At 39.0% G+C, this 21,546-nt stretch overlaps 3 protein-coding genes across 3 annotated transcripts in view; 2 read left to right on the top strand and 1 right to left on the bottom strand.

Moving 5' to 3' along the window:
• Window positions 1-1,347: 1,347 nt before the first annotated feature.
• LOC139732278 (nuclear migration protein nudC-like) lies at window positions 1,348-18,789 on the bottom strand. Its single transcript, XM_071643150.1, has 9 exons — window positions 18,660-18,789; window positions 16,941-17,018; window positions 16,071-16,286; window positions 15,248-15,319; window positions 13,043-13,156; window positions 11,907-12,095; window positions 4,196-4,279; window positions 3,555-3,673; window positions 1,348-2,683 (listed from the first exon to the last, which is right to left on the bottom strand). The coding sequence occupies exons 1-9, from the start codon at window positions 18,732-18,734 to the stop codon at window positions 2,632-2,634; spliced, it is 999 nt and encodes a 332-aa protein (XP_071499251.1). The 5' UTR covers window positions 18,735-18,789; the 3' UTR covers window positions 1,348-2,631.
• On the top strand, window positions 6,425-9,013 carry LOC139732274 (uncharacterized). Its single transcript, XM_071643147.1, has 3 exons — window positions 6,425-6,439; window positions 7,129-7,395; window positions 7,529-9,013. The coding sequence occupies exons 1-3, from the start codon at window positions 6,425-6,427 to the stop codon at window positions 9,011-9,013; spliced, it is 1,767 nt and encodes a 588-aa protein (XP_071499248.1).
• Window positions 18,790-19,020: 231 nt separating the features above from the next.
• LOC139732287 (centrosomal protein of 162 kDa-like) overlaps window positions 19,021-21,546 on the top strand; it is a 33,643-nt gene continuing 31,117 nt past the window's right edge. Inside the window, exon 1 of the mRNA XM_071643159.1 lies at window positions 19,021-19,126. The gene's annotated coding sequence lies outside the window, so the exon portion shown is untranslated. The remainder of the gene's footprint in view (window positions 19,127-21,546) is intronic.

Genomic DNA, 21,546 nt, shown 5'->3' on the forward strand with positions numbered 1-21,546 from the left:
CTCAGGTGAGCTAAAAACCTGACAACCACTCTTGATGCAGGAGATGAATTCTGTCTGCTATAAAGGCAAAGCACAGAATTCAAACTTTCTCTGAACATTCATTACCATAAACATTATCCTATATGAACAGAAAGTGAGGTACAACAAATAATTATACATGGCAGCATAGAGTTTGCACTTTATTGTAAAAAGAAATAATAAAAAATAAAAGCAGAACAAACATGAGCCTGTAGACAGTTCAGAAATAATTGTCTTCATTGAAACATCTCACCATCTTTTATCTCAGTCTTCATGACCGAGTATTGAGGTGTTTCTGTTTTGCTTTTTTTTTTCTATTTTTAGTAGAAACATTTAATATTAAAGCCATTTTTGGACAAACTTCATTCTTGTTCCTAGCAAACACAATATATCACTGTACAATATGTTTGAGTGTACTAACTCTGTTTCAAGGAGGTGATTTTCAAAAGGAAATTGTTTTTTACTAGTAACTGTTACATCATACGTAACTTCCATGGATTATCTTTGGACTTAATTACACTAATTGTAGCTTGATACAGGCATGAGGACTTGTCAACTTGTGCTCTGTATGTATAAACATGCACCATGCATAAAACAGAATCAGTGTTATTGGCTTGCTGTATAATACATGTTAAATGCTCAATTGACTTGCTTGCTAGATGGTTCAATATAATATGTCATTATGTATGTTGGAGACAAATTGGCTAGTGAAGATTAGCCGTAACTTTGAACATTAACGGAGTGACTTGCATTATGAAAGTATACAGTAATATCATAGGGCATACAGTACAGCTTTACAAGTTACTCCTTTGACACATCAAAGCAATGTATCATTATCCAATATCAAACCTGCATCAACCGTATTAGTAAATTCCATGCCAAGGTGTTAGTATTGCCTTTTTTCCCCATTTTACTTTAACAGATGTAATACAATCTATTCTAAGAATCATGTGATTTCTCTCACACAAGAATGCATCTGATTCATAACCAATCACAATTCATCAAGTATCTTTTACATGTCATTGATTACAAGTCTCATTTTTCTGCAAAGGTAGCATTCATCACTAATTATTTTTTCAATAATAAAAGTAAAAAGAAATATCAGTACAGAGTTAAACCACTTGAATGTTAGTTTTGCAGGGCTATTTCAATGGCTGTGACATAATATCTGTCATTAAAAAAAAAAAAAAAAAAATGTGTCATGGAATGGGGTTTAGATTATGGAAGATTCCAAACAAAGTTCACAAGTGCTGAGTACTTCTGAATTATCTTCATGTCCATAATACTAACTTACAGTATGTGACTTGGATCAAACCATGGGGTATTCTCTGCATTTCCTCCAGGTAAGCTCTTCTCTCCTACAAGTCACATGATGTGTTCTCTCTCAGCCGTCAAACCACAAATACACATTTTGTAAATGCTAGAACATTAAAGGGCAATTCCCATCCGTCTGACCTCCACTGAAAATAATAACGCACTAATATTGGGTTTAGAGACTGATGCTATAGATATTATTTGTCAATAACTTGAATAAGTGTTTTGGGATACCTCAGTCAGGGGAAACAATGCCCTCGATTTTTCACAGTTTCTTCTTATTGAAAGTTCTCCAACAAGACATAAATGTATCAAAACAGACGTGGATGATTTAAAGTTTAGAAACCAAATAAATCCCTTTTTTATCCCTTTAGAAGACAACTCATCTCCTTGACAAGATATTGCCACAAAATGCCAGGTTTTTGGGTTGTTTTTTTTTAAATAGCATATTTGTCAGTAGGTTTTTGTCCCTTCCAAGTTAATAATAATAATACAATACATTTATAATGCGCTTAATACGGATGTTTCTAGGTGCATAGTTTACCGGAAAATTAATGTTTAGTCCAAACTAATACAAGAATACAAATACAAAAATACAAAAAAGAATTAGATAAAAGATATAAATGCAATAAATAAATACTGAAAATCAAAGTCAGAGTGCACCTCCATCGACTGACCCACATCTGGACCATTCCAAAGGACTATAAGTTTTAGCAGAGTCTTATAACAGAAGTGTTGTTGAATAATTCCATTCATTTTTCTTTCAGCTATTTGTGATTAAATAACGTATTGTCGGCCCTACATCCAACAGGACAGAAGATTGCATTCAAGTAATCTTGGAAAGTGCACACTCATTGTACAAGTGCTCCTTATGACGACGATGTTTCTGGCAATGTTTCTCTAGTGTGTGCTCATGGTCTGCACAGCTAGTGGTGTGGGAGTGGGATCCACACATGCAGATACACAGGTGGCAGCTTAGATCAGGAAAGATGTGAATTATAATTACATATTCTCACAAGAAGAATGCAGACATTATTCAGTCAGGTTCATGCCATTAGTTCTGAAGCGCTTGGCACTCACATTATCTGCATCAACAACTAAAAGAAATGGATAGAACTTTTGCAGGGATGACATTTTATAACAACATGTATAAATCAGTAAAAACCTTACTTTGATTCACCTAGAACAATATGCTTGAAAATATTTCAAAGAAAAAGCTTGTTTTGGAAATAGATTCCTAACATGAATCTTGTTGATGGAAGGAGTTTAAAACATCTTGCCCGGATCTCATCCATGATGTCAGTTAAACTTGGCATTGGAGAAATCCATCTCTGGATGTTGCTTCATGAACCTGCCAAAGAAAGGATCAAGAAAGAGAATCAAAAATGATCACTCTAGACTAAACCCTGATAATATAGCAGAGGTTACAAAAGTCAACTATTTGTTGTCATCATTCTCATTTAAATAGTACACACAGATATCATCAAAATCCCTTGAGAACACTAAAGGCAACAAATTACAATGTTAATCCATTATGGATTAATGAGCTTTGAAAAGAAAATGAAGAAGATGGCAATCACTGCTACAAATACAGATCTTAGTCTTTTAATTCAACATCAAGTTACATGCTTCAATACACACATTTCATACTTCACATGACCAACTAACATCTCATTATATTTTGGGCAAAACACCATAGATAATGATTGCCATATGACACTTATTGAAGTTGATTCTCCTTTAAGTGCATCTACTCGCCTCGAATCTTGGAACTTGGAAGAATTCAAAACTTGCCCTTACTCTAACCCTAGCCTTCACACTTTACCGTGCCCTGATCATTACTCTGTCACAGTGGGATTATTTACAACATTAGTATTATTTACCAGGATATCCTGGGATAATATACCATGATATTGGATCACTAACTTGTCTGACACATCAATACACCTGCACAAACAGTGAGATTTCAGAACTAAGCTTGAATTTCTACTAGATCTTCATGTCATCTTACCTCAAATCCAATAATTGACTTCTTCTTACCATGCATTTAACAAACATGATATGTTTTTAAATTGAGACTTGGAAAACAACAGCATGAAAATTTACATGCATGATAAACAACCGTTGCAAGACATTAGAAATAAGTTTTGTCAAGAAGTAAAAGTAGTGATTTGCAGCATTGAAAACAATACACACATACTGGTTTGTAGAGAGATTCTTACTTCTGTAACATCTCTTGCTTCTTTTGGTCTTCTGATGTTGGTAAGCCCATTGCTTTCTGTCTCTGATCATACATCATCTTCTCCACCATACTCCTTGTTTCTCCTTCCAGGTCTGACAGCTGTACACACAGACAAATAAAGGTTACTACAGAATATTCAGCCTAGTCCAAGCATAACATAACTTCTTTGACAACATGACAACTACAACTTGCTATTATAGTTGGTTTTTTTTCTTTTTACATCTGGATAGTGAGTGTGAAGGCACATTGTACCCCTGCTTATTTGCGTACCTTATCATATGTCAACATATCTCAACTTTAATACAGTAGGATGAGTGTATAGTATATGTGCACATACATATTACACACACATTTACAAAGTAAGCATGATACTGATACTGGTTGTATTTAAGATACTACAGACCAGAAAGAAATGTCAAAAACATATTGTGAAAGACTTTTATGGGGTTCACATCCTTACATGCTTTACTTTGGGTTTAAAAGCTGTATATCGTTCTGTCAGTAACATCCTCATTATTCAGTTGTTTTGCACACCCCTTGCAGCAAAGCTATGTAAGCTTTATAATGACTATCTCTTGGTGGGGATGTTACTTTCATGAACATCATTTGACTGCTTGCTACCTTTGAGTTCTCTGGGTTGACTTTCTTGGTGTTAATAGAGGGATCAGAAGAGACAAGTTTTTCCCACCATTCCATCTTGTTGATCTGCACATAAAGGAAACGAGTCAACAGAATGAATCAGAATATAAGTATCAGAGTATACTGAAGATCATTTTATATACATAGACAAGAGAATCCTACCCAGTGCTTACATGATTAAACATAATCATTTTATTACATCTCTCTAGATTCAAACATAAAAGTGACAAGTCTATTAAGTGAAAAATGTTCATGGCATAACATTTTCGCGAATAGGAGTCAACCGCCTTTTTCGCAGCAGAAAATTTTCGCAAATTGCCACTGGCATTCAGTGCATATAGTGCAGGAAGAACTTTGCATTCATTTTAATTTTGCATATCTTGGCTCTTGCAAAATTTGCCAAATTAACAAACATTTCTGGTTTTACAGTAGCTGACAATGATGATGTACAGCTGTAGTAGTGATGTCACAATGCCCTCTGGCAGATCAGTGTTATTAAAGTACAGGCTACTGTATGCTATGTGAATAAACCATGTTATTGTTATACAGACTTTCTTCTTAGTCCTACATGTACAGTGTATATGCTGGATATAAGAGATTTGGTGACATATCTTGAATATTTCTGTCTTCCTTAGGCTTGTGACCATGGTGTAACTATTCAAGGTAAATCTTAGTATGCAAACACACATCAGAGCAACCTTGGATCTACACAGGATTGGAAAAAATATGAAACTTTTTGGATAGACTGACTACAGAGAAACTGGTGCATGCATTTATTCTTAGTCACTTGGATTATAACAACAGTCTGATCATAGGAGTTCCCAGGTCTCAGCACAACGCTAATCAGGCCGGGCTTTTTCGGCTACACTACACATAAAACCAGAGGGGCGTGGATTACCCCCTCACCCGACATCTCAGCCATCCATGGTGTGATTGCAATGAAATTTGGCATGCTTGACACCCATGTCATAATCTACAAGATTGTATTGTAAGATTTTTTAAGATAATCAATTACTTATTCTAATTAATTAATTATGCAAATTAAGCCCAAGTTCATATTCTATCGTAATTAGATGCATTGAGAGTATGTATATCCATTTTTGCATATTCAATGATTATTGTACATCATAAAGTCTTCAAAAAGTCATTTCAATTCTTATGTATTTTACTGTTTGTGGAATTTCTTATGTATTTTGTTGCTTTTAAACTTTTGCTTTTTCTCTGTTTTCTTACTGGAAATTGTCACTGACCCCTTTTCTACCATGATTACCATAAAATTAATCAATCAAAATGATTAATTATAAAAATAATCAGGTTTTTATAACTTTCATAACAGAGCACTGTTTTCCTAGAAAATGTACACAAAATCATAAGAATGTACCCGTTTTGGAGTGACATGCAGTTAAAAAAAATGGGCGTGGCTTCACAAAAGTATGTGCAGACGTTGCAAATTTGGTCTCAACAGTGCGCAAGACTTAAACAAAGAAAGTCAAGTAGCCTCCTGACAAGGCCTTCTCGTGTTACAGAATTATAGCGTGAAACATCAAGGGGGGCAGATTCCGCCCCCAGAATCCACCCCCAAGCCATGCTTACAAATTCAGCCACAGGGCGTCTTATATGCAAAAGGAAATTTGAACACATAACTGCATACTCTCAATTGGTTGCTGAAAAGGGCTCATATCAAGTTTGACGTTCTTACATCCGTATTTAAATGTTTTCATGGGGATTCTCCTGTCTATCTCAGTGACCTTATTCCGCCATATCAGCCTAGTTGTAATCTACATGTATGTTTGAAGTAAAAAAGAAAAAAAAATCCTTTCTGAAATATATGTATAATTCAAGACATTTATAGTGTTAGTGCTTCTGAAGAAATGGCACCAGCATCATTATAGTATAATATCCCCAAATACAAGACATATTGCAGGTTTTTAAGTGTTATATTCTTAGAGTATTATGCATTTCTCAGAACTGAATATTTTTATCATCATATCTTATATTGTGAGGATCTAATCAGCTTGAGTCTTACTTGAATCTCAAACATATCTACTGAAAATTTCTAACACTGTATGGTTGGGGCACCACCTATCGACAGGGCACCTTCCCATCGACACCCAGCGTACGCATGGCTGTTTGCGTACAGAACGAAAATGTACGCGTGGGACTATGCGTAATACGCTATGAAAATGCACTGGCCTGACCAACCGATCCAAAATGAGGCGAAAGCAGGTAAGAATCTGCATTTAATCGTTATTTATTCCGGTAATAACCTAGTTGTTGCTATAAATTGTTCACACTTACGATTGAAATGCGTCAAAGAATTGATTTATGCTGTTATTTCGCCGAATTCTGCCGCATGTCGTCGCTATCCATCGAATTCTGATAGTGACGTAATAATTCTAGTGTATGTCGCTAGCGCCAGCTACGCTGGCTAGTGGTTCAAGTCCATTTTCCGAGTTATTTTAGAAGACGGGGAAAGGAGTCAGTTACGGAAAAAAAAAGAATGCAAATCTGATTTTGATTTTAAAGGAGTTTATGTATGCCTAATAGGTAAAGACTGAGTGATAGATACAATCATAGTTATTTGGTTAAAAATAACATATGGCATTCAGAATCCCGGAATTTGTTCCGTGACCTACTCAACAATACTGGTGACAGAATATTGGTTGACGAAAGGGTGACGAAAGGGTGACGATAGGGCGATGAGAGTGTGGCGAGAGGGTATAATGTGATGAGAGGTTGAGATGTCATTCTGGGGTGACTAGAATTTGTTAGAAAGAGCTTGAACATTGATGAAAAATTGTTTCACGACAGGATATTTGCAAACACACACACACACACACACACACAGGGCAAGAATAATTATTGTTGAAATCTAATGTGATTAACATGAACGTCTGATTTTTCTAATTTTCTAGCCAAATCCCCGACGTCGTCGTCGAAGGAACTACTCATCTCAAAGCTTTGAGAGAGCCCTCGCATTGGTGAAAAAGGGCGTATCAGTGATGAAAGCTGCCTTCAAATGTGGAGTCCCGAGAATCACTCTCCTGGATAGAGTAAATGGGCGCACGCAGAGCAGCAATTTATCCACGAAGCATACAATTTTGACACATGCAGATGAAGCTGCATTGGTTGACCATCTAAAGAAACTAGCATCATATGGATACGGCCTCACCAGAACACAGGTAAATATAATTTCAAACCTAAACTGACAGTCAGTATTTTTATACCAAAATAAACAAACATAAAAACATTATTTGATTTAAGAACTAAACCAAAATTTAATTCCATGTTATTTCTGTCTCTCACTTTCTACAGGTGATTCATCTTGCTACTGACATGGCAGACTCACTAGGAAGACGGCCAATAGAGATGAAAGGCAGACTTCTCTCAAAGAAGTGGTTCCAGCTCTTCATGCGTCGATGGCCTTCTTTGAATCTCACCTCTCCTCGCCGTCTTGAGATGAACCGTGCAAAGGCCACAACAAAGGAAGTGCTCAAAAACTACTTCGGTGAGCTGCAGAGAACCATGCAGAAATATGATCTCCTGGACAAGCCCCAAAACATCTACAACATAGATGAGACAAACTTTAATGCCGATCATAAACCCCCCCAAGTGGTGAGTGACAGAGGTGAAAAAAGATCAAACTCAATAACATCGCATCGGATTGGCACGACAACCATTCTGGCTTGTGGGAGTGCTATCGGCAGAGCACTCCCCCCCTTCTACATCTTCAAGGGGAAACGTAAGATATCTGATCTCATGAATGGTGCACTCCCGGGGTCGCAAATGTGCATGACAGAGAGTGGATGGAGCAATGGTGACGTCTTCAGAAACTACCTAGAACAACATTTTCTGCCATCACTCCCCCCACGACGGGTCAATGAGCACGTCATGATCTTGTACAACGGGCATACATCACATATCTCCATTCCAGTCCTTGAATTTGCCAGAGCTCATCGAATCGTGCTGTTTGTGCTGCCGGCACACACGAGCCACGTTCTACAACCACTAGATGTCGCGTGCTTCGCACCTTTGAAAAGAGCATACAGCACTGAATGTGCTAAGTTCATGCAAACACATCCCGGAGAAATGGTGACCAGATACGACATCGCCCGTCTGTCCTCGTCAGCCTACCTAAGAGCTATGGGACCAGAAAACTTGAAATCGGCATTCAGGAAATCAGGGGTCTGGCCATTGAATCCAAAAGCCGTAGGAATGGAGGAAGCCACAAGACCAAGCTTGTTAGTGACTCCAACAAGAAAGGAAGCAAGCGCCCCACAACATCAGGTCGGACCCATGGGTGACGCCAGACAGACAACACAACAAACGTCTGCAGAAAGCTTTCTGTCGTCAAAAACACCAAGCCCACCCCAGCAGCAGGCAGAAAAGGGGACTCAGAGGAGGGTCACTGTCCACTTCCGGCCATCGGGTGTGTGTGTGTCAGAGGATAGGATCTTCCTCAAGATCTGCAAGGCAAAAAACAAGGGAAAGGAAAGACCCACACAAAAGAAGACATGCCCGACAGATCAACCTGGACCATCAGGAATTTCAACAAAGTCAACAAGGAGGCTCTTTTCCGATCCCTCAGTTACAGACAGCGAGGACATGGAGGAAGATGACAACCCATGCTGTGTTTGCGGGAGGAATACGCCACCACATCCATCGCGGGACCATCTAGAATTCTACTCATGGGTCGCCTGTGACGAGAGTGGATGTTCTCATTGGGTACACCAGAAATACTGCACAGCATCCAACAAAATGTATGGCAAAAATGACACCTACAAATGCCCATGCCATTGAAAAAAAAAGAAAAGATTATCTTGGCATGATAATACATCAGGAGAAATATTGAAAACAGATGTGTTTTGTCTTTTATTTGCACTATGACTCTAATCATCAGTGATCATGACTGTAATTGGTTTTTATGTGTTGAAAGTGCGCTTGTTGATGGTTATGTTTGTTGGCTGTGATCTTACCATGTCAAAGAAATTAATGTATCAAAATAACAAGAGATATAAACAAATTAATGTTTATATCGATCGGCCACACATAATATCAAAATTGCTAAATGAAACATACAAACATATATTCAAAGTGAATAAAGGACAAAAGATATATAACAGCAAAGAATGACATTAACAACTTCACTACATTCCATCAGTTAAAAGGAAGCACTTTATTTTCAAAGGTTAATGGCAGAGGTTTTATTCTCTTTTTTTTTTGTATAGGTTGAAAAAAAAAGAAATATACTAAATGTATTATCAGATCATAGAACTGATGCAGAAATTTAAATTTCACATCTTATAATAATTTAAACGTCTACAATACAAATAAATGATAAATAACTTCTTAAAAATAAAAATGTAATTGTATTTAAACGAAGAGACAAAGAAAAAAAATCATAAACAAGAAAGCAAACTAAACTAAACACAAGTTTACAAACACGGTTCTGTGTGTATGACAGCGAAATGCAATGCACGTGTATTACCTATAGAGGGCGGGGTGTCGATGGCAAGGTTCCCTTTTCAGCCGCGCAAAGAAACCAGACATCGCGTACTGAAACGGCGATATTTCACTACGGAGACTCACAATCATCGGGGCGGTCACGGGATTCGAAACTGCGGTATTTACGGCATATCTGAGGCACGGCTCAGGTAAACTGGTTTTATACTTTTGGAATAAACGAGCTACAGATCCTTAGGGTGTCGATAGGTGGTACCCCCAACCCTACATAAACCATTTTGAATCAGAATACGAGATAATACACTGAGCAGAAGATTAATGCTTTCTACTAAATAAAAATGGAAAATGAGTGCATCAGTAGGATGCCTCTCATTCTAGTGTGTTATATCAGTGGGATGCCTCTCATTCTAGTGTGTAATGTGTATATCAGTGGGATGCCTCTCATTCTAGTGTGTAATGTGTATATCAGTGGGATGCCTCTCATTCTAGTGTGTAATGTGTGTATCAGTGGGATGCCTCTCATTCTAGTGTGTAATGTGTACATCAGTGGGATGCCTCTCATTCTAGTGTGTAATGTGTACATCAGTGGGATGCCTCTCATTCTAGTGTGTAATGTGTATATCAGTAGGATGCCTCTCATTCTAGTGTGTAATGTGTATATCAGTGGGATGCCTCTCATTCTAGTGTGTAATGTGTATATCAGTGGGATGCCTCTCATTCTAGTGTGTAATGTGTATATCAGTGGGATGCCTCTCATTCTAGTGTGTAATGTGTATAACAGTGGGATGCCTCTCATTCTAGTGTGTAATGTGTGTATCAGTGGGATGCCTCTCATTCTAGTGTGTAATGTGTACATCAGTGGGATGCCTCTCATTCTAGTGTGTAATGTGTACATCAGTGGGATGCCTCTCATTCTAGTGTGTAATGTGTATATCAGTAGGATGCCTCTCATTCTAGTGTGTAATGTGTATAACAGTGGGATGCCTCTCATTCTAGTGTGTAATGTGTGTATCAGTGGGATGCCTCTCATTCTAGTGTGTAATGTGTACATCAGTGGGATGCCTCTCATTCTAGTGTGTAATGTGTATATCAGTAGGATGCCTCTCATTCTAGTGTGTAATGTGTATAACAGTGGGATGCCTCTCATTCTAGTGTGTAATGTGTGTATCAGTGGGATGCCTCTCATTCTAGTGTGTAATGTGTACATCAGTGGGATGCCTCTCATTCTAGTGTGTAATGTGTATATCAGTAGGATGCCTCTCATTCTAGTGTGTAATGTGTATATCAGTAGGATGCCTCTCATTCTAGTGTGTAATGTGTACATCAGTAGGATGCCTCTCATTCTAGTGTGTAATGTGTATATCAGTAGGATGCCTCTCATTCTAGTGTGTAATGTGTATATCAGTAGGATGCCTCTCATTCTAGTGTGTAATGTGTATATCAGTAGGATGCCTCTCATTCTAGTGTGTAATGTGTATATCAGTAGGATGCCTCTCATTCTAGTGTGTAGTGTGTATATCAGTAGGATGCCTCTCATTCTAGTGTGTAATGTGTATATCAGTGGGATGCCTCTCATTCTAGTGTGTAATGTGTACATCAGTGGGATGCCTCTCATTCTAGTGTGTAATGTGTATATCAGTAGGATGCCTCTCATTCTAGTGTGTAATGTGTATAACAGTGGGATGCCTCTCATTCTAGTGTGTAATGTGTGTATCAGTGGGATGCCTCTCATTCTAGTGTGTAATGTGTACATCAGTGGGATGCCTCTCATTCTAGTGTGTAATGTGTATATCAGTAGGATGCCTCTCATTCTAGTGTGTAATGTGTATATCAGTAGGATGCCTCTCATTCTAGTGTGTAATGTGTATAACAGTGGGATGCCTCTCATTCTAGTGTGTAATGTGTGTATCAGTGGGATGCCTCTCATTCTAGTGTGTAATGTGTACATCAGTGGGATGCCTCTCATTCTAGTGTGTAATGTGTATATCAGTAGGATGCCTCTCATTCTAGTGTGTAATGTGTATATCAGTAGGATGCCTCTCATTCTAGTGTGTAATGTGTATATCAGTAGGATGCCTCTCATTCTAGTGTGTAATGTGTATATCAGTGGGATGCCTCTCATTCTAGTGTGTAATGTGTATATCAGTGGGATGCCTCTCATTCTAGTGTGTTTGACAAACACTCCATTCTGACATCACTGTGGTGATCCTGAGGACTAAGATTCACTCACCTTCTCAAGGTAGAGAATAACAACCTTGTTGTCCTGGAGGACCCAACTACATTCTTCAACCTTGAGTTCTTTGTATGTCTCACCATCCAAGAGGGGGTCATGACCTTTTAAGCCTGCTTTGAGGTGACGCTTATCAATGGTCACGTGAATATCTCGACTTTTGACACGAATTGACATTGGAATGTGCACCTGAAAAAATGATGGGAGAAAAGAGTAAAAAAATAAATGCAATAATGTTCATCTGAAGCCAAGCAATGAATGATCTGTTTCACAGCTTGTAGCTCCTCTAGTGTCACACCTACCTGCCTCATCATTAACCTAGCTAGGAATATCAATTACTCAACAGTGTTTAACTGTCTAGTCCTTCAGTAAACATTTCATAAATGCTCTATTACAGAATGACTGCAATTTAGACTACAGTGCACTCCCATTATAACGAACATGGTTATATCAAAATTCCGGTTACAACAAAGGAAAAAATTAGGCTGCAAGGTGATCCACTTCATGGCCCAAATTCACGCAGATGGTACAATCTTTAAAACCATAGAAATACTGTGCCCCACACAAACATGGGGTGCCAAGTGTCGCATGACCTATTTCATTATGAAATCAGTCATTTCGTCGACAAAATGATCATTTCGTCGACAAAATGATCATTTCATCGATGAAATGTTAACATTTCGTAACGAAATAGGCCGTGCGACACTTGGCGCCAAATTCAACACTACAGTCTTTGTCCATGATTTAAACTATGGACAAAGATTGTACCACCTTCGTGAATTCGGGCCTATGTATTTTTACTTTTTATTTGTTCAGTTATAACGAAATCTTTATATAACGGAAGAAAACTGCCAGTTCTGAAGACTTCGTTTTTAATGGGAGTCCATTGTATATAATTCCTTTAGCCTATAGTCAAAGATTATAAAGTAACATAATGTCATTTTCAAGCAACAATGTGCACAGTATTGGTGCCCTACAGGGAGTAAAAGAATTATGAGGTTTTGAGGCACTGGTTGAGTATAACTGTACTTTTTAAAATGTATTAAAGAGTGTGACCAACAAAGAATATAACTCCATAAAGATGAGTGTTACCAGTACAGCATCTTACTCTAGGAAGGAAAGAGACTAAAACCTACCTCCAGTTCTGCAAGAGTCTGTGTCCATCGGTAGTTTGGTAGATCTGCCCCATTTCCAGAGTTTGGTTTAAGCTTGGCTTTATCCTCCTCACTTTCCTCTTCATCATCATCAGACTGAAGTCCAGTGGGGTTGGGGGGGGGGGGGGAGGAGGAAGCAAGAGCAGAAATTCAGTGCACTATGATATAACTTGAAAATGGTTTGTCTGACTCAAACAGAGAACAATGATCTTAGCTGTTCAACGTCTAAGGATTTTCTCACATTCTACTGTATGGCATCTTTTTACATGGCTAAATAAAGATGTACCACAAAATAAGACAAGATTATTTCTGTTCTTGATTTTAATTTTCCATGGTGATAATGAATGTATAAGTCTGAGGGAAAACTGTAATAATACACACAATTAGCACAGTGTTTAACCTTGTTCCCTGAAGATTCATAATTATGTTCTGTTTTTGTGCTGGGTTTCAAACCTCAACGTTAGCCAAACTGTCTTTCACTATCAGATGACCACTTCTTCAGGCAGTGTTTACAAATGTAGTGTCACACATTTTTCTCTTCACTGTAGTTGTCCAGATCATTATGACATGACTTTGAAGTTGGAGTTATGCCAGCATTAGTCATGAAATTTGAAAGAAAAACATGATAGTGATCATCTGCTTTGTGAAGGTTTTTTCATGTTGTCAAGTCTGCGTAATTCCCTTATTGCATTATCACAAATGCTTTGGAGATCAAATGATATACAGGTAGTTAAGTTGGTGACTAGGTACAATGTGTATGTGTATTGTTTGTTAAAGATTAATAAAATGTAGCAAAAAAAGCTGCTGAAAACTGATTATCCAATAGTGGCAAGCCAATGAAGTAAAATGGAGTCAAAAGGGGCCTCAGCTTTCGATCCTAGCAGAATCTTCATCAGAGGCAAAATGACAAACAAGCAGGGAAAGCAATCACTAAGGACTAAAGGCTGTTGCCATTTCACTCTTTCCCTTTCTTTATCCCTCTGGTGTCCTTATCTTCTTTGATGTTGCCTCATTATTCATCCTTTTCCTTCAATGGTTGCCCCCTTGATCATCTTGATCATCACTGACCCCCCTCTGCCTTTGTCTGTCCACCCTCCTCTGCTTTTTGTCTGTCCACCCTCCTGCTCTAATCCCCCTCCCTTTACCTGTTGGGCTCCTTGCCTGTGACCTCCCACCCTCTCCTTTGTTTTCTTTGTTCCGTGTACCCAGCCTGTCCAGGTCTGCTCTTGTTCTGTGAAGTCCTTGATTGCTTTCCCTGCTTGTTTGTCATTTTGCCTCTGATGAAGATTCTGCTAGGATCTAAAGCTCAGGTCCCTTTTGACTCCAGATTAATAAAATGAAACTCATCATTTGGCTGTCGCCCATGAATGAAAAGTGTCTATACAATATTTGCTAGGAATGAAACATGTTTACTTTTAAAATCATGTGATATCCCATCTGTTTGTAGGTGACTAGGAATGAAACATGTTTACTTTTAAAATCATGTGATATCCCATCTGTTTGTAGGTGACTAGGAATGAAACATGTTTACTTTTAAAATCATGTGATATCCCATCTGTTTGTAGGTGACTAGGAATGAAACATGTTTACTTTTAAAATCATGTGATATCCCATCTGTTTGTAGGTGACTAGGAATGAAACATGTTTACTTTTAAAATCATGTGATATCCCATCTGTTTGTAGGTGACTAGGAATGAAACATGTTTACTTTTAAAATCATGTGATATCCCATCTGTTTGTAGGTGACTAGGAATGAAACATGTTTACTTTTAAAATCATGTGATATCCCATCTGTTTGTAGGTGACTAGGAATGAAACATGTTTACTTTTAAAATCATGTGATATCCCATCTGTTTGTAGGTGACTAGGAATGAAACATGTTTACTTTTAAAATCATGTGATATCCCATCTGTTTGTAGGTGACTAGGAATGAAACATGTTTACTTTTAAAATCATGTGATATCCCATCTGTTTGTAGGTGACTAGGAATGAAGTGTTCATATTAAAGCACATCATGATCCTCCACATTTCTCACACACATTTGTGTACCCTCTAATGGTCAAAGTTGAGTCACACAGTCTGGCAAGAATGCATGTGTACAAAAACTGGTAGGACAAAGCTCTAGCATATCAACATCTAACAGACTTCACACCCACCTTTCTGAGAGAATAGAAATTAGTGTCTTACCCCATCTTTCTTGGACTTTTCTGAGTTCTCCTTATCCTCCTCTGCTGGGGCAGATTCTACCTGCTGTTTTTTCTATGATAAAGTACAAGGTGAAAGCCACAAAAGTTTGATGTCAAGAGTAGCACTCATTTTCTCATTCAATGTTCATGTTGGGGAAAGAAAGGGCTTGTATGAGTTTTCCTGTAGGTCTCAATCACTCTGTGTGTGCTTCAGTTTTCCTTCAATCATGAACATGTAGTTTAGATGGAGCATAAACACTGAAGAATATTTAAAATCAAAACCTTATAGCCTGTTGACACGGATTTAGGGCTTTAGTATGTATGGTAGTGAGAGTCCTAAACACCAACATTAACATCCACATGTGAAAATCTTCTATCAACATTCAACTAGATAATTCATTGTGAAATATAAAGGCAAAGAACTCTGCACACACTGAACTCAGTCAGTGATGTCTAAATGTCTACCCAAAAAAATGGAAAAAAAAATAAAAAAATCAGTATGGTGAGAAGTGTCTGAAGGATCCCTTACTACTAATACACTGTAAAAACTTCCAATATTGTGGACATGTTACGCTGTTCTGGCATCACAGAGATCAAATCATGAAATACCAAATACTGGAAAACAAATCTTTAGGTCTCAAGGTTGAGATTTCAGAGTGTCAGAATTCACTTGATAACATAAATTATTCCTACAGGCGGTAAAGCTCTCATAGATCATATCAACTCAAATTGAAGTTGAGAATTCAGCAATGTGTTGATGTGAAACCACTGCAAAGTTTCATATTAATGTGTTTGTAAAGTTCTTGTTTTCTCTTGACTCTCACTTGGTCCAGCTCAGCCTGTAGTCTCTCTGCTTCCTCATCAGTCAATTCCTGGATCTTTGGCTCCTCCTTCATCTTTGCCTCTGCTGCCAGCTTGGCTGCCTTCTCCTTAGCCTGACGCTCTGCCCTGGCCTTCACTGCAGCAGCAGCTTCTTCCTCCTTCTTCTTCTTAGCCTCGTTAGCAAGCCTCTGGTGGGTCTTGAAGCAGTCAATCACTACCTGACAGGGTCACAGTTAAAAATAAAGCAAACAGCTATTAACACAATAAACTTTGATGAAATGAAGAAACCAGAGATGATAGGGAGGATTGGGAGAAGAAAATAAAAAGATGAGATGGAATGAAGAAAAAAGAGATATGTGGGGAAAGAGTAAGATGGAAAGAAAGATGAGACAAATTAAATACAACAAAAATCAAACCTGATATTGTGACCTATAATTCTGCAAATTTTGTCTCAGTGAGTATATTGCATCATATACTTCAAGCATGCTAGGAGCTTTTTTGGCATCCTAAATTATCTACTGTGGATATTTTTGCACTTTAAACATTTAAAATTGTCATTCATGGAAAATGACCATGGGCATATGATGCACACAAAATTAGATTTCACTGATAACTTATCACCTAGATTTTTCAAAAACTATTTGGGATTTATTAGCCAACACATCCAATAATTTGTCTTCAGTGAAATTAGGATTGCCTTTAATTGGAAATATTTCTGATCACTGGAGTGGACTGTAATCTCACTTTTAAATCTATACATAAAAATGCACAATTTCTTCCCAGATATTTACAGATCTGTTGCAAAATGGCTTGTGCGAACATTCTCCACGAGCTCTTAAATTTTGGTAATTGGCCCAACATCTAGTTCTCACCTTTTCAGCTTTCCCCTGTTGTGCACCAACAAAGAAGTCTGTCTTCCGTCTCAGGAAACCAAAGAATGTGTTGATCAACTGCAATATAATGGGCAAGTGATATGTTTCTCTTGTAAAAGTATGTCATTTTCAATATAGCTTTGCATAGTACTACAATTTCTTGATAACTTGTAATTTTGTCACTTTCCATCACTCACCACCGTTGCTTATACTCACAGAGCTATCTTTTTTTTTTCCTTTCTTGTTCTCCTTCTTCTTCTTCTTGTTCTTTTTCTTCACATACATTAAAGGTTGATACCATTTGCTGACAATTGGTACTGTAGTCACCTGAGGAAAACCACAAAGGGTCAGCATTATTCCTCCGTTTTTCTTGAGCAGGTAAAAAGTTGGACCACTTCACCTGAAGTACCCTGCTCTTTGACACGAATGAATGTAGTGGGATCTTTTACATGAATGAGTTGTGGCTAACTCACATCTGACATCTATTTACTGTCCCGTCTGAGGTACAGTGTTAACCCTTACTGTACTGGGCTATTTGGCTCCATGAAAATACTGGGGGGGGGGGGGGGGGGCCTGGGAGGCCCCCCCCCATTGATCTCGGAAACGCAACGTCCGATGAACTTGAAAATTTGCATGCTGATAGATCTTTGCGTGCTGAATCTGATGGTGTAATTTATTTTAATCAATTATGCAATTTTTTTGCATAATTACCTGATTAATTATTCATAATGCACATTTTATGCATTTGGGGGATATTTTCATAATTTCAGCCTAAACAAGTACAAAATTACATGAAAACTGTAATAATGAAGAATAATGTTTCCCAAATGTAATATAAATCAGAAAGAGAAAAAAAAAACGAGAAAAAACTTTTTTGTTATGTTTTGCATTGTTTTTATTTCTTATGTTTTCTATTGTTTCATATATAGTTTATAGCTTATAGTTTTACTGCCTGGGACAACTCTGGTCTCTGCAACTTTAGCACTTCTCCTGACTGGAGGAATTCAATTTCAAGCAAAGAAGAAGAAGAGCGATATAAAGTAAGAACGCATGAACAACTCTCAGCCTCAGATCGGGTTCGCGGACCGTATAGCCGCACTATATCTATGCGTATAGACCGATTCGGGTTCGTTGAGGGCAGCAGACAATTTGTGGCATCGGGCGCAGCCATGAGCTCATTTTGAGGTGCGACCCCCCCCCCCCCCCCCCCCCCCCCCCGGCAACATGTTTATCACGCACTTGTAACAAAGGTTCGCGCACTAAGCAAGCGTTCGCGCACTCAGTACGAGACGCCTATCTATTGGCTAAAACGACCATGCATCAGTTTTTCATTCCGCGTGCGGAAGGGGGTGGGGGAGAGGGGAGGGGGGTCGGCTAAGACACCGCGTTAATGGCGCTGCCCATGCCAAAAATACACATAGCGCGTCACAGAATCGGTCTATACCCACCGTCGTACACTACCTTATACTACAGAGTGCTATATGCCATATAGTATAGTGTACATGTAGTTGTTTGGTATACATAGCGCCTCCTGGTCCCTGGATCCTGTGCCGGCTGCACGATAAAATTACGTGACATAATAACAAATGAGTGGGACTGTCAAGATATGCTCTTCGCGAAAGCATGTTTGGGTATTTATACGAAGTACGAACGAACGTTAGGTCGTCGTTCCTTAGGTATGTACATTTCAAAGTAATTCCATGCTCATAATAGTTATACCTGTTGGATTCCCTGTTCGTGCTGCTGGGCCATTGCCATCAGCATTCCGTCAAATCTCTCCTCATCTTCGGCCATTTTGAGTTTGTACACGGTTCGATTTCAGTGGCAACTGTAACAACTGCTGACCACGTATAGTGTACATGTACGTACATACAGTATGTACATTATACATGCAGCAGTTCACACTGAAGCGGTTTTGCTCCGCTAGAGAAGCGCACTAACCTACGTGCGACGGCCGCGCGCCATCGCACTGACCACGAATGCGATCACCAGCGAATGAAGCAACGGGTCACAGTCATGCCGAACCAGCGCAGTTCTAGCAGCCGCCATGAAACATGCATAATTATAAATGAGAAATACGAACGACACTCGCTCGAAACGCGCGGAGTTTAATTTCAAGAGGCTAGCTAGGGAAAGCCATTCTATAAATTGCAGATTGAATTTACACCTTAGTAATTGAAGTTCATGTAAGTATGCTAATGTTTTGTTGATGATGCTTCTTTTGTAGATTTCCTCCGGTCCAGTCCAGTCCTGGTCAAAGTGCACAAAGAATCTTTTTGCCTGCGCCTTGCTAGTGTAGTAGCGCTGTGGAAATCATCCGTGAATCCGATAAAGCTATTAAACATTAACACTAAACAGTTAGTAGGGCTTTAGGGGGCGCGTGGGGTAGGGTCATGATTACCTGCCGTGGTGAGCACCTGTTAGATTACCTGTGCACTAGGCCTAACCGTTAGTATTACTAGGACATTAAACCTAGAATTGACAGGTGGGCCCACCTCCCTGGTTAAACCGCAGCTGCCATGTTATGATGCCATGTATGGTTGGGGCACCACCTATCGACAGGGCACCTTCCCATCGACACCCTGCGTATCATGGCTGTTTGCGTATAGAACAAAAAAGTACGCGCGGGATTAAGTGTCATTAGCTATAAAAACAATAAAAACGAAGAAACGAAAATCAAACTCAAACAAACCAAGCTAAAAATTACACATCCGATCAGTAACGACGCATGGCTGTGAAATTCACGTGTATTACCTATGGCCTGTGAAATTCACGTGTATACCTATGCTGTGAAATTCACGTGTAGGCTATGGAGGAGAGGGGGTGTCGATCGCAAGGTTCCCTTTTTAGCTGCGCGAAGAAAACGGAACGCACGCACTAAAATTGCGCTATTTTAAAACGGAGATTCATAATCAACGAGACGGTCACGACATTCAAAACTGCAGTATTTATGGCATATTTGAGGTAAGAATTAGGCGGATTTGTATTATATTTTTAGAATAAACAAGCTACAGATCCTTAGGGTGTCGATACGTGGTACCCCCAACCCTACTATGGGCCCTTGAAGGAGTACTGGTACCCAAATAATCCCTGTTGCAGCTTTTCGTCAGTTGTTCGTGGGAAGCTATACTGCACTGGGGCGGGGAGGGGGGTATCTAGATCTATTTACCCCCGGCTATTAAATAGGCTACTGGTAATAAGTGATAAGGGTAACACCCAGATCTATTCTTCTTCTTCTTCTTCTTTTTTTTTGCTTCTTGTTCATTTTCTAACTGTTACTGTGATTATGTTTATTTTTCACTAAATTGAATTGAATTGAATTGAATTAGCTACGCCAGAACGGTATGTGTAGCCAAGTTAACTGTTTTAGTTTACCCTAGCAGTTAGCTGGTGTGGTGACATAACAATGAATTCACTCTTAAGAATTGATGGTGTAGAGTACGTCTATCTTCATTGTTTATATAACAGAGTATGGTTGGACCTACTATACTCATCGACCGCCTAATGTTTATTTGCTTGATAAGAATATTTTTCACTGAATTTCACGTAAAAACTTGACCTACGTGAATGAGAAAATCCAGCTCTATGAAATGCTGTTGTTCCCTTTCCGATTGGAAGTTTCAGTGCAAAAATATCACCGTCGAACTTGTGTGGCCTCGTTTCAGCTCCCCGCGGTAACGCTCCTTATTGAGATCGACCGCTGTTTTTGCATTGACAATGCACGCAAACCGAGTTTTATTGAACACCGTGTTGTACGAAGCTTTTTAGAAACTTCCATAGACATTACATTACGATTCGGTGAAAATATTCATTCGAAATTTTGTCCTTGATTAAAACCATTAATGAACAGTGAATTTTCGCGTTTTCCCACACCATCCTCATCAACAGTCAAAGCCAATCCATTTTTATGTGCTTTGCGCGCAGTGAAGTGCGTACTAAGCGTTCAGTGCGCCAATTAATACGCGGTCGGTTTAAAAGAGGGTGGTCGATATGTAGTAGGGCTATCATATATAGTATTCATATTTCAGACCATCTGAAGTGTACTGATCACTCAGATCAGCTCCTCCACTGATGTCAGTCCGGAAAACCCGCTCATGAGGCCCGCTCCCCCGTATGAGCACTCCTCCGCCTCACGAGGATGAGGCCTCCGAAGAGCCTCATGACGCCCCCGGGGAGAGAGACTCATGAAGCTCCCTGTTCACTTTTTATTCATCTCACATCTGACATATAAATTGTCACAACTTTGCACAGGGATTTTTTGTTACACACACATGTCCACTATCCATATGATGAAAAGAAAAAAAAAAATTCTGTGTGGTTTTTTTTACAACAATCGAGTTTTAATCAACCGATGCACAGCGACCCATCGAAACACGGGCACCAGCGGGTTCGCTCAATGGCATGCAAAGCTGCCACACCTAGCGGCCTGTTTTGACCAATCAGGAGGCAGAATATTATTGTAATAGGTAAACCTGTTTGGGACAAAAGAGTCGCTGCCGGCACCCATGTTTCAAGGGGTCGCTGTGCATTGGTTGATTAAAACTCGATTGTTGTTAAAAAAACAGACAGAATTTTTTCGTCTTTTCATCATGGATAGTAGACATGT

Source organism: Diadema antillarum, unplaced genomic scaffold (assembly GCF_040938485.1).
Source record: "Diadema antillarum isolate AM-2024a unplaced genomic scaffold, OU_Dant_1.0 seq00000409_RagTag, whole genome shotgun sequence".
Classification (NCBI taxonomy): Eukaryota; Metazoa; Echinodermata; class Echinoidea; order Diadematoida; family Diadematidae; genus Diadema; species Diadema antillarum.

Excerpts from the sequence above, each read along its gene's own strand:
- LOC139732274 (XM_071643147.1), top strand. Across the intron at positions 7,396-7,528 it reads ACGGCCTCACCAGAACACAG|GTGATTCATCTTGCTACTGA; the intron begins GTAAATATAATT and ends CACTTTCTACAG.
- LOC139732278 (XM_071643150.1), bottom strand. The coding sequence starts at position 18,734 with ATGGCCGAAGATGAGGAGAGATTTGACGGAATGCTGATGGCAATGGCC. Across the intron at positions 13,157-15,247 it reads AAAAGTCCAAGAAAGATGGG|TCTGATGATGATGAAGAGGA; the intron begins GTAAGACACTAA and ends ACTGGACTTCAG. Across the intron at positions 12,096-13,042 it reads AGACTCTTGCAGAACTGGAG|GTGCACATTCCAATGTCAAT; the intron begins GTAGGTTTTAGT and ends TCATTTTTTCAG.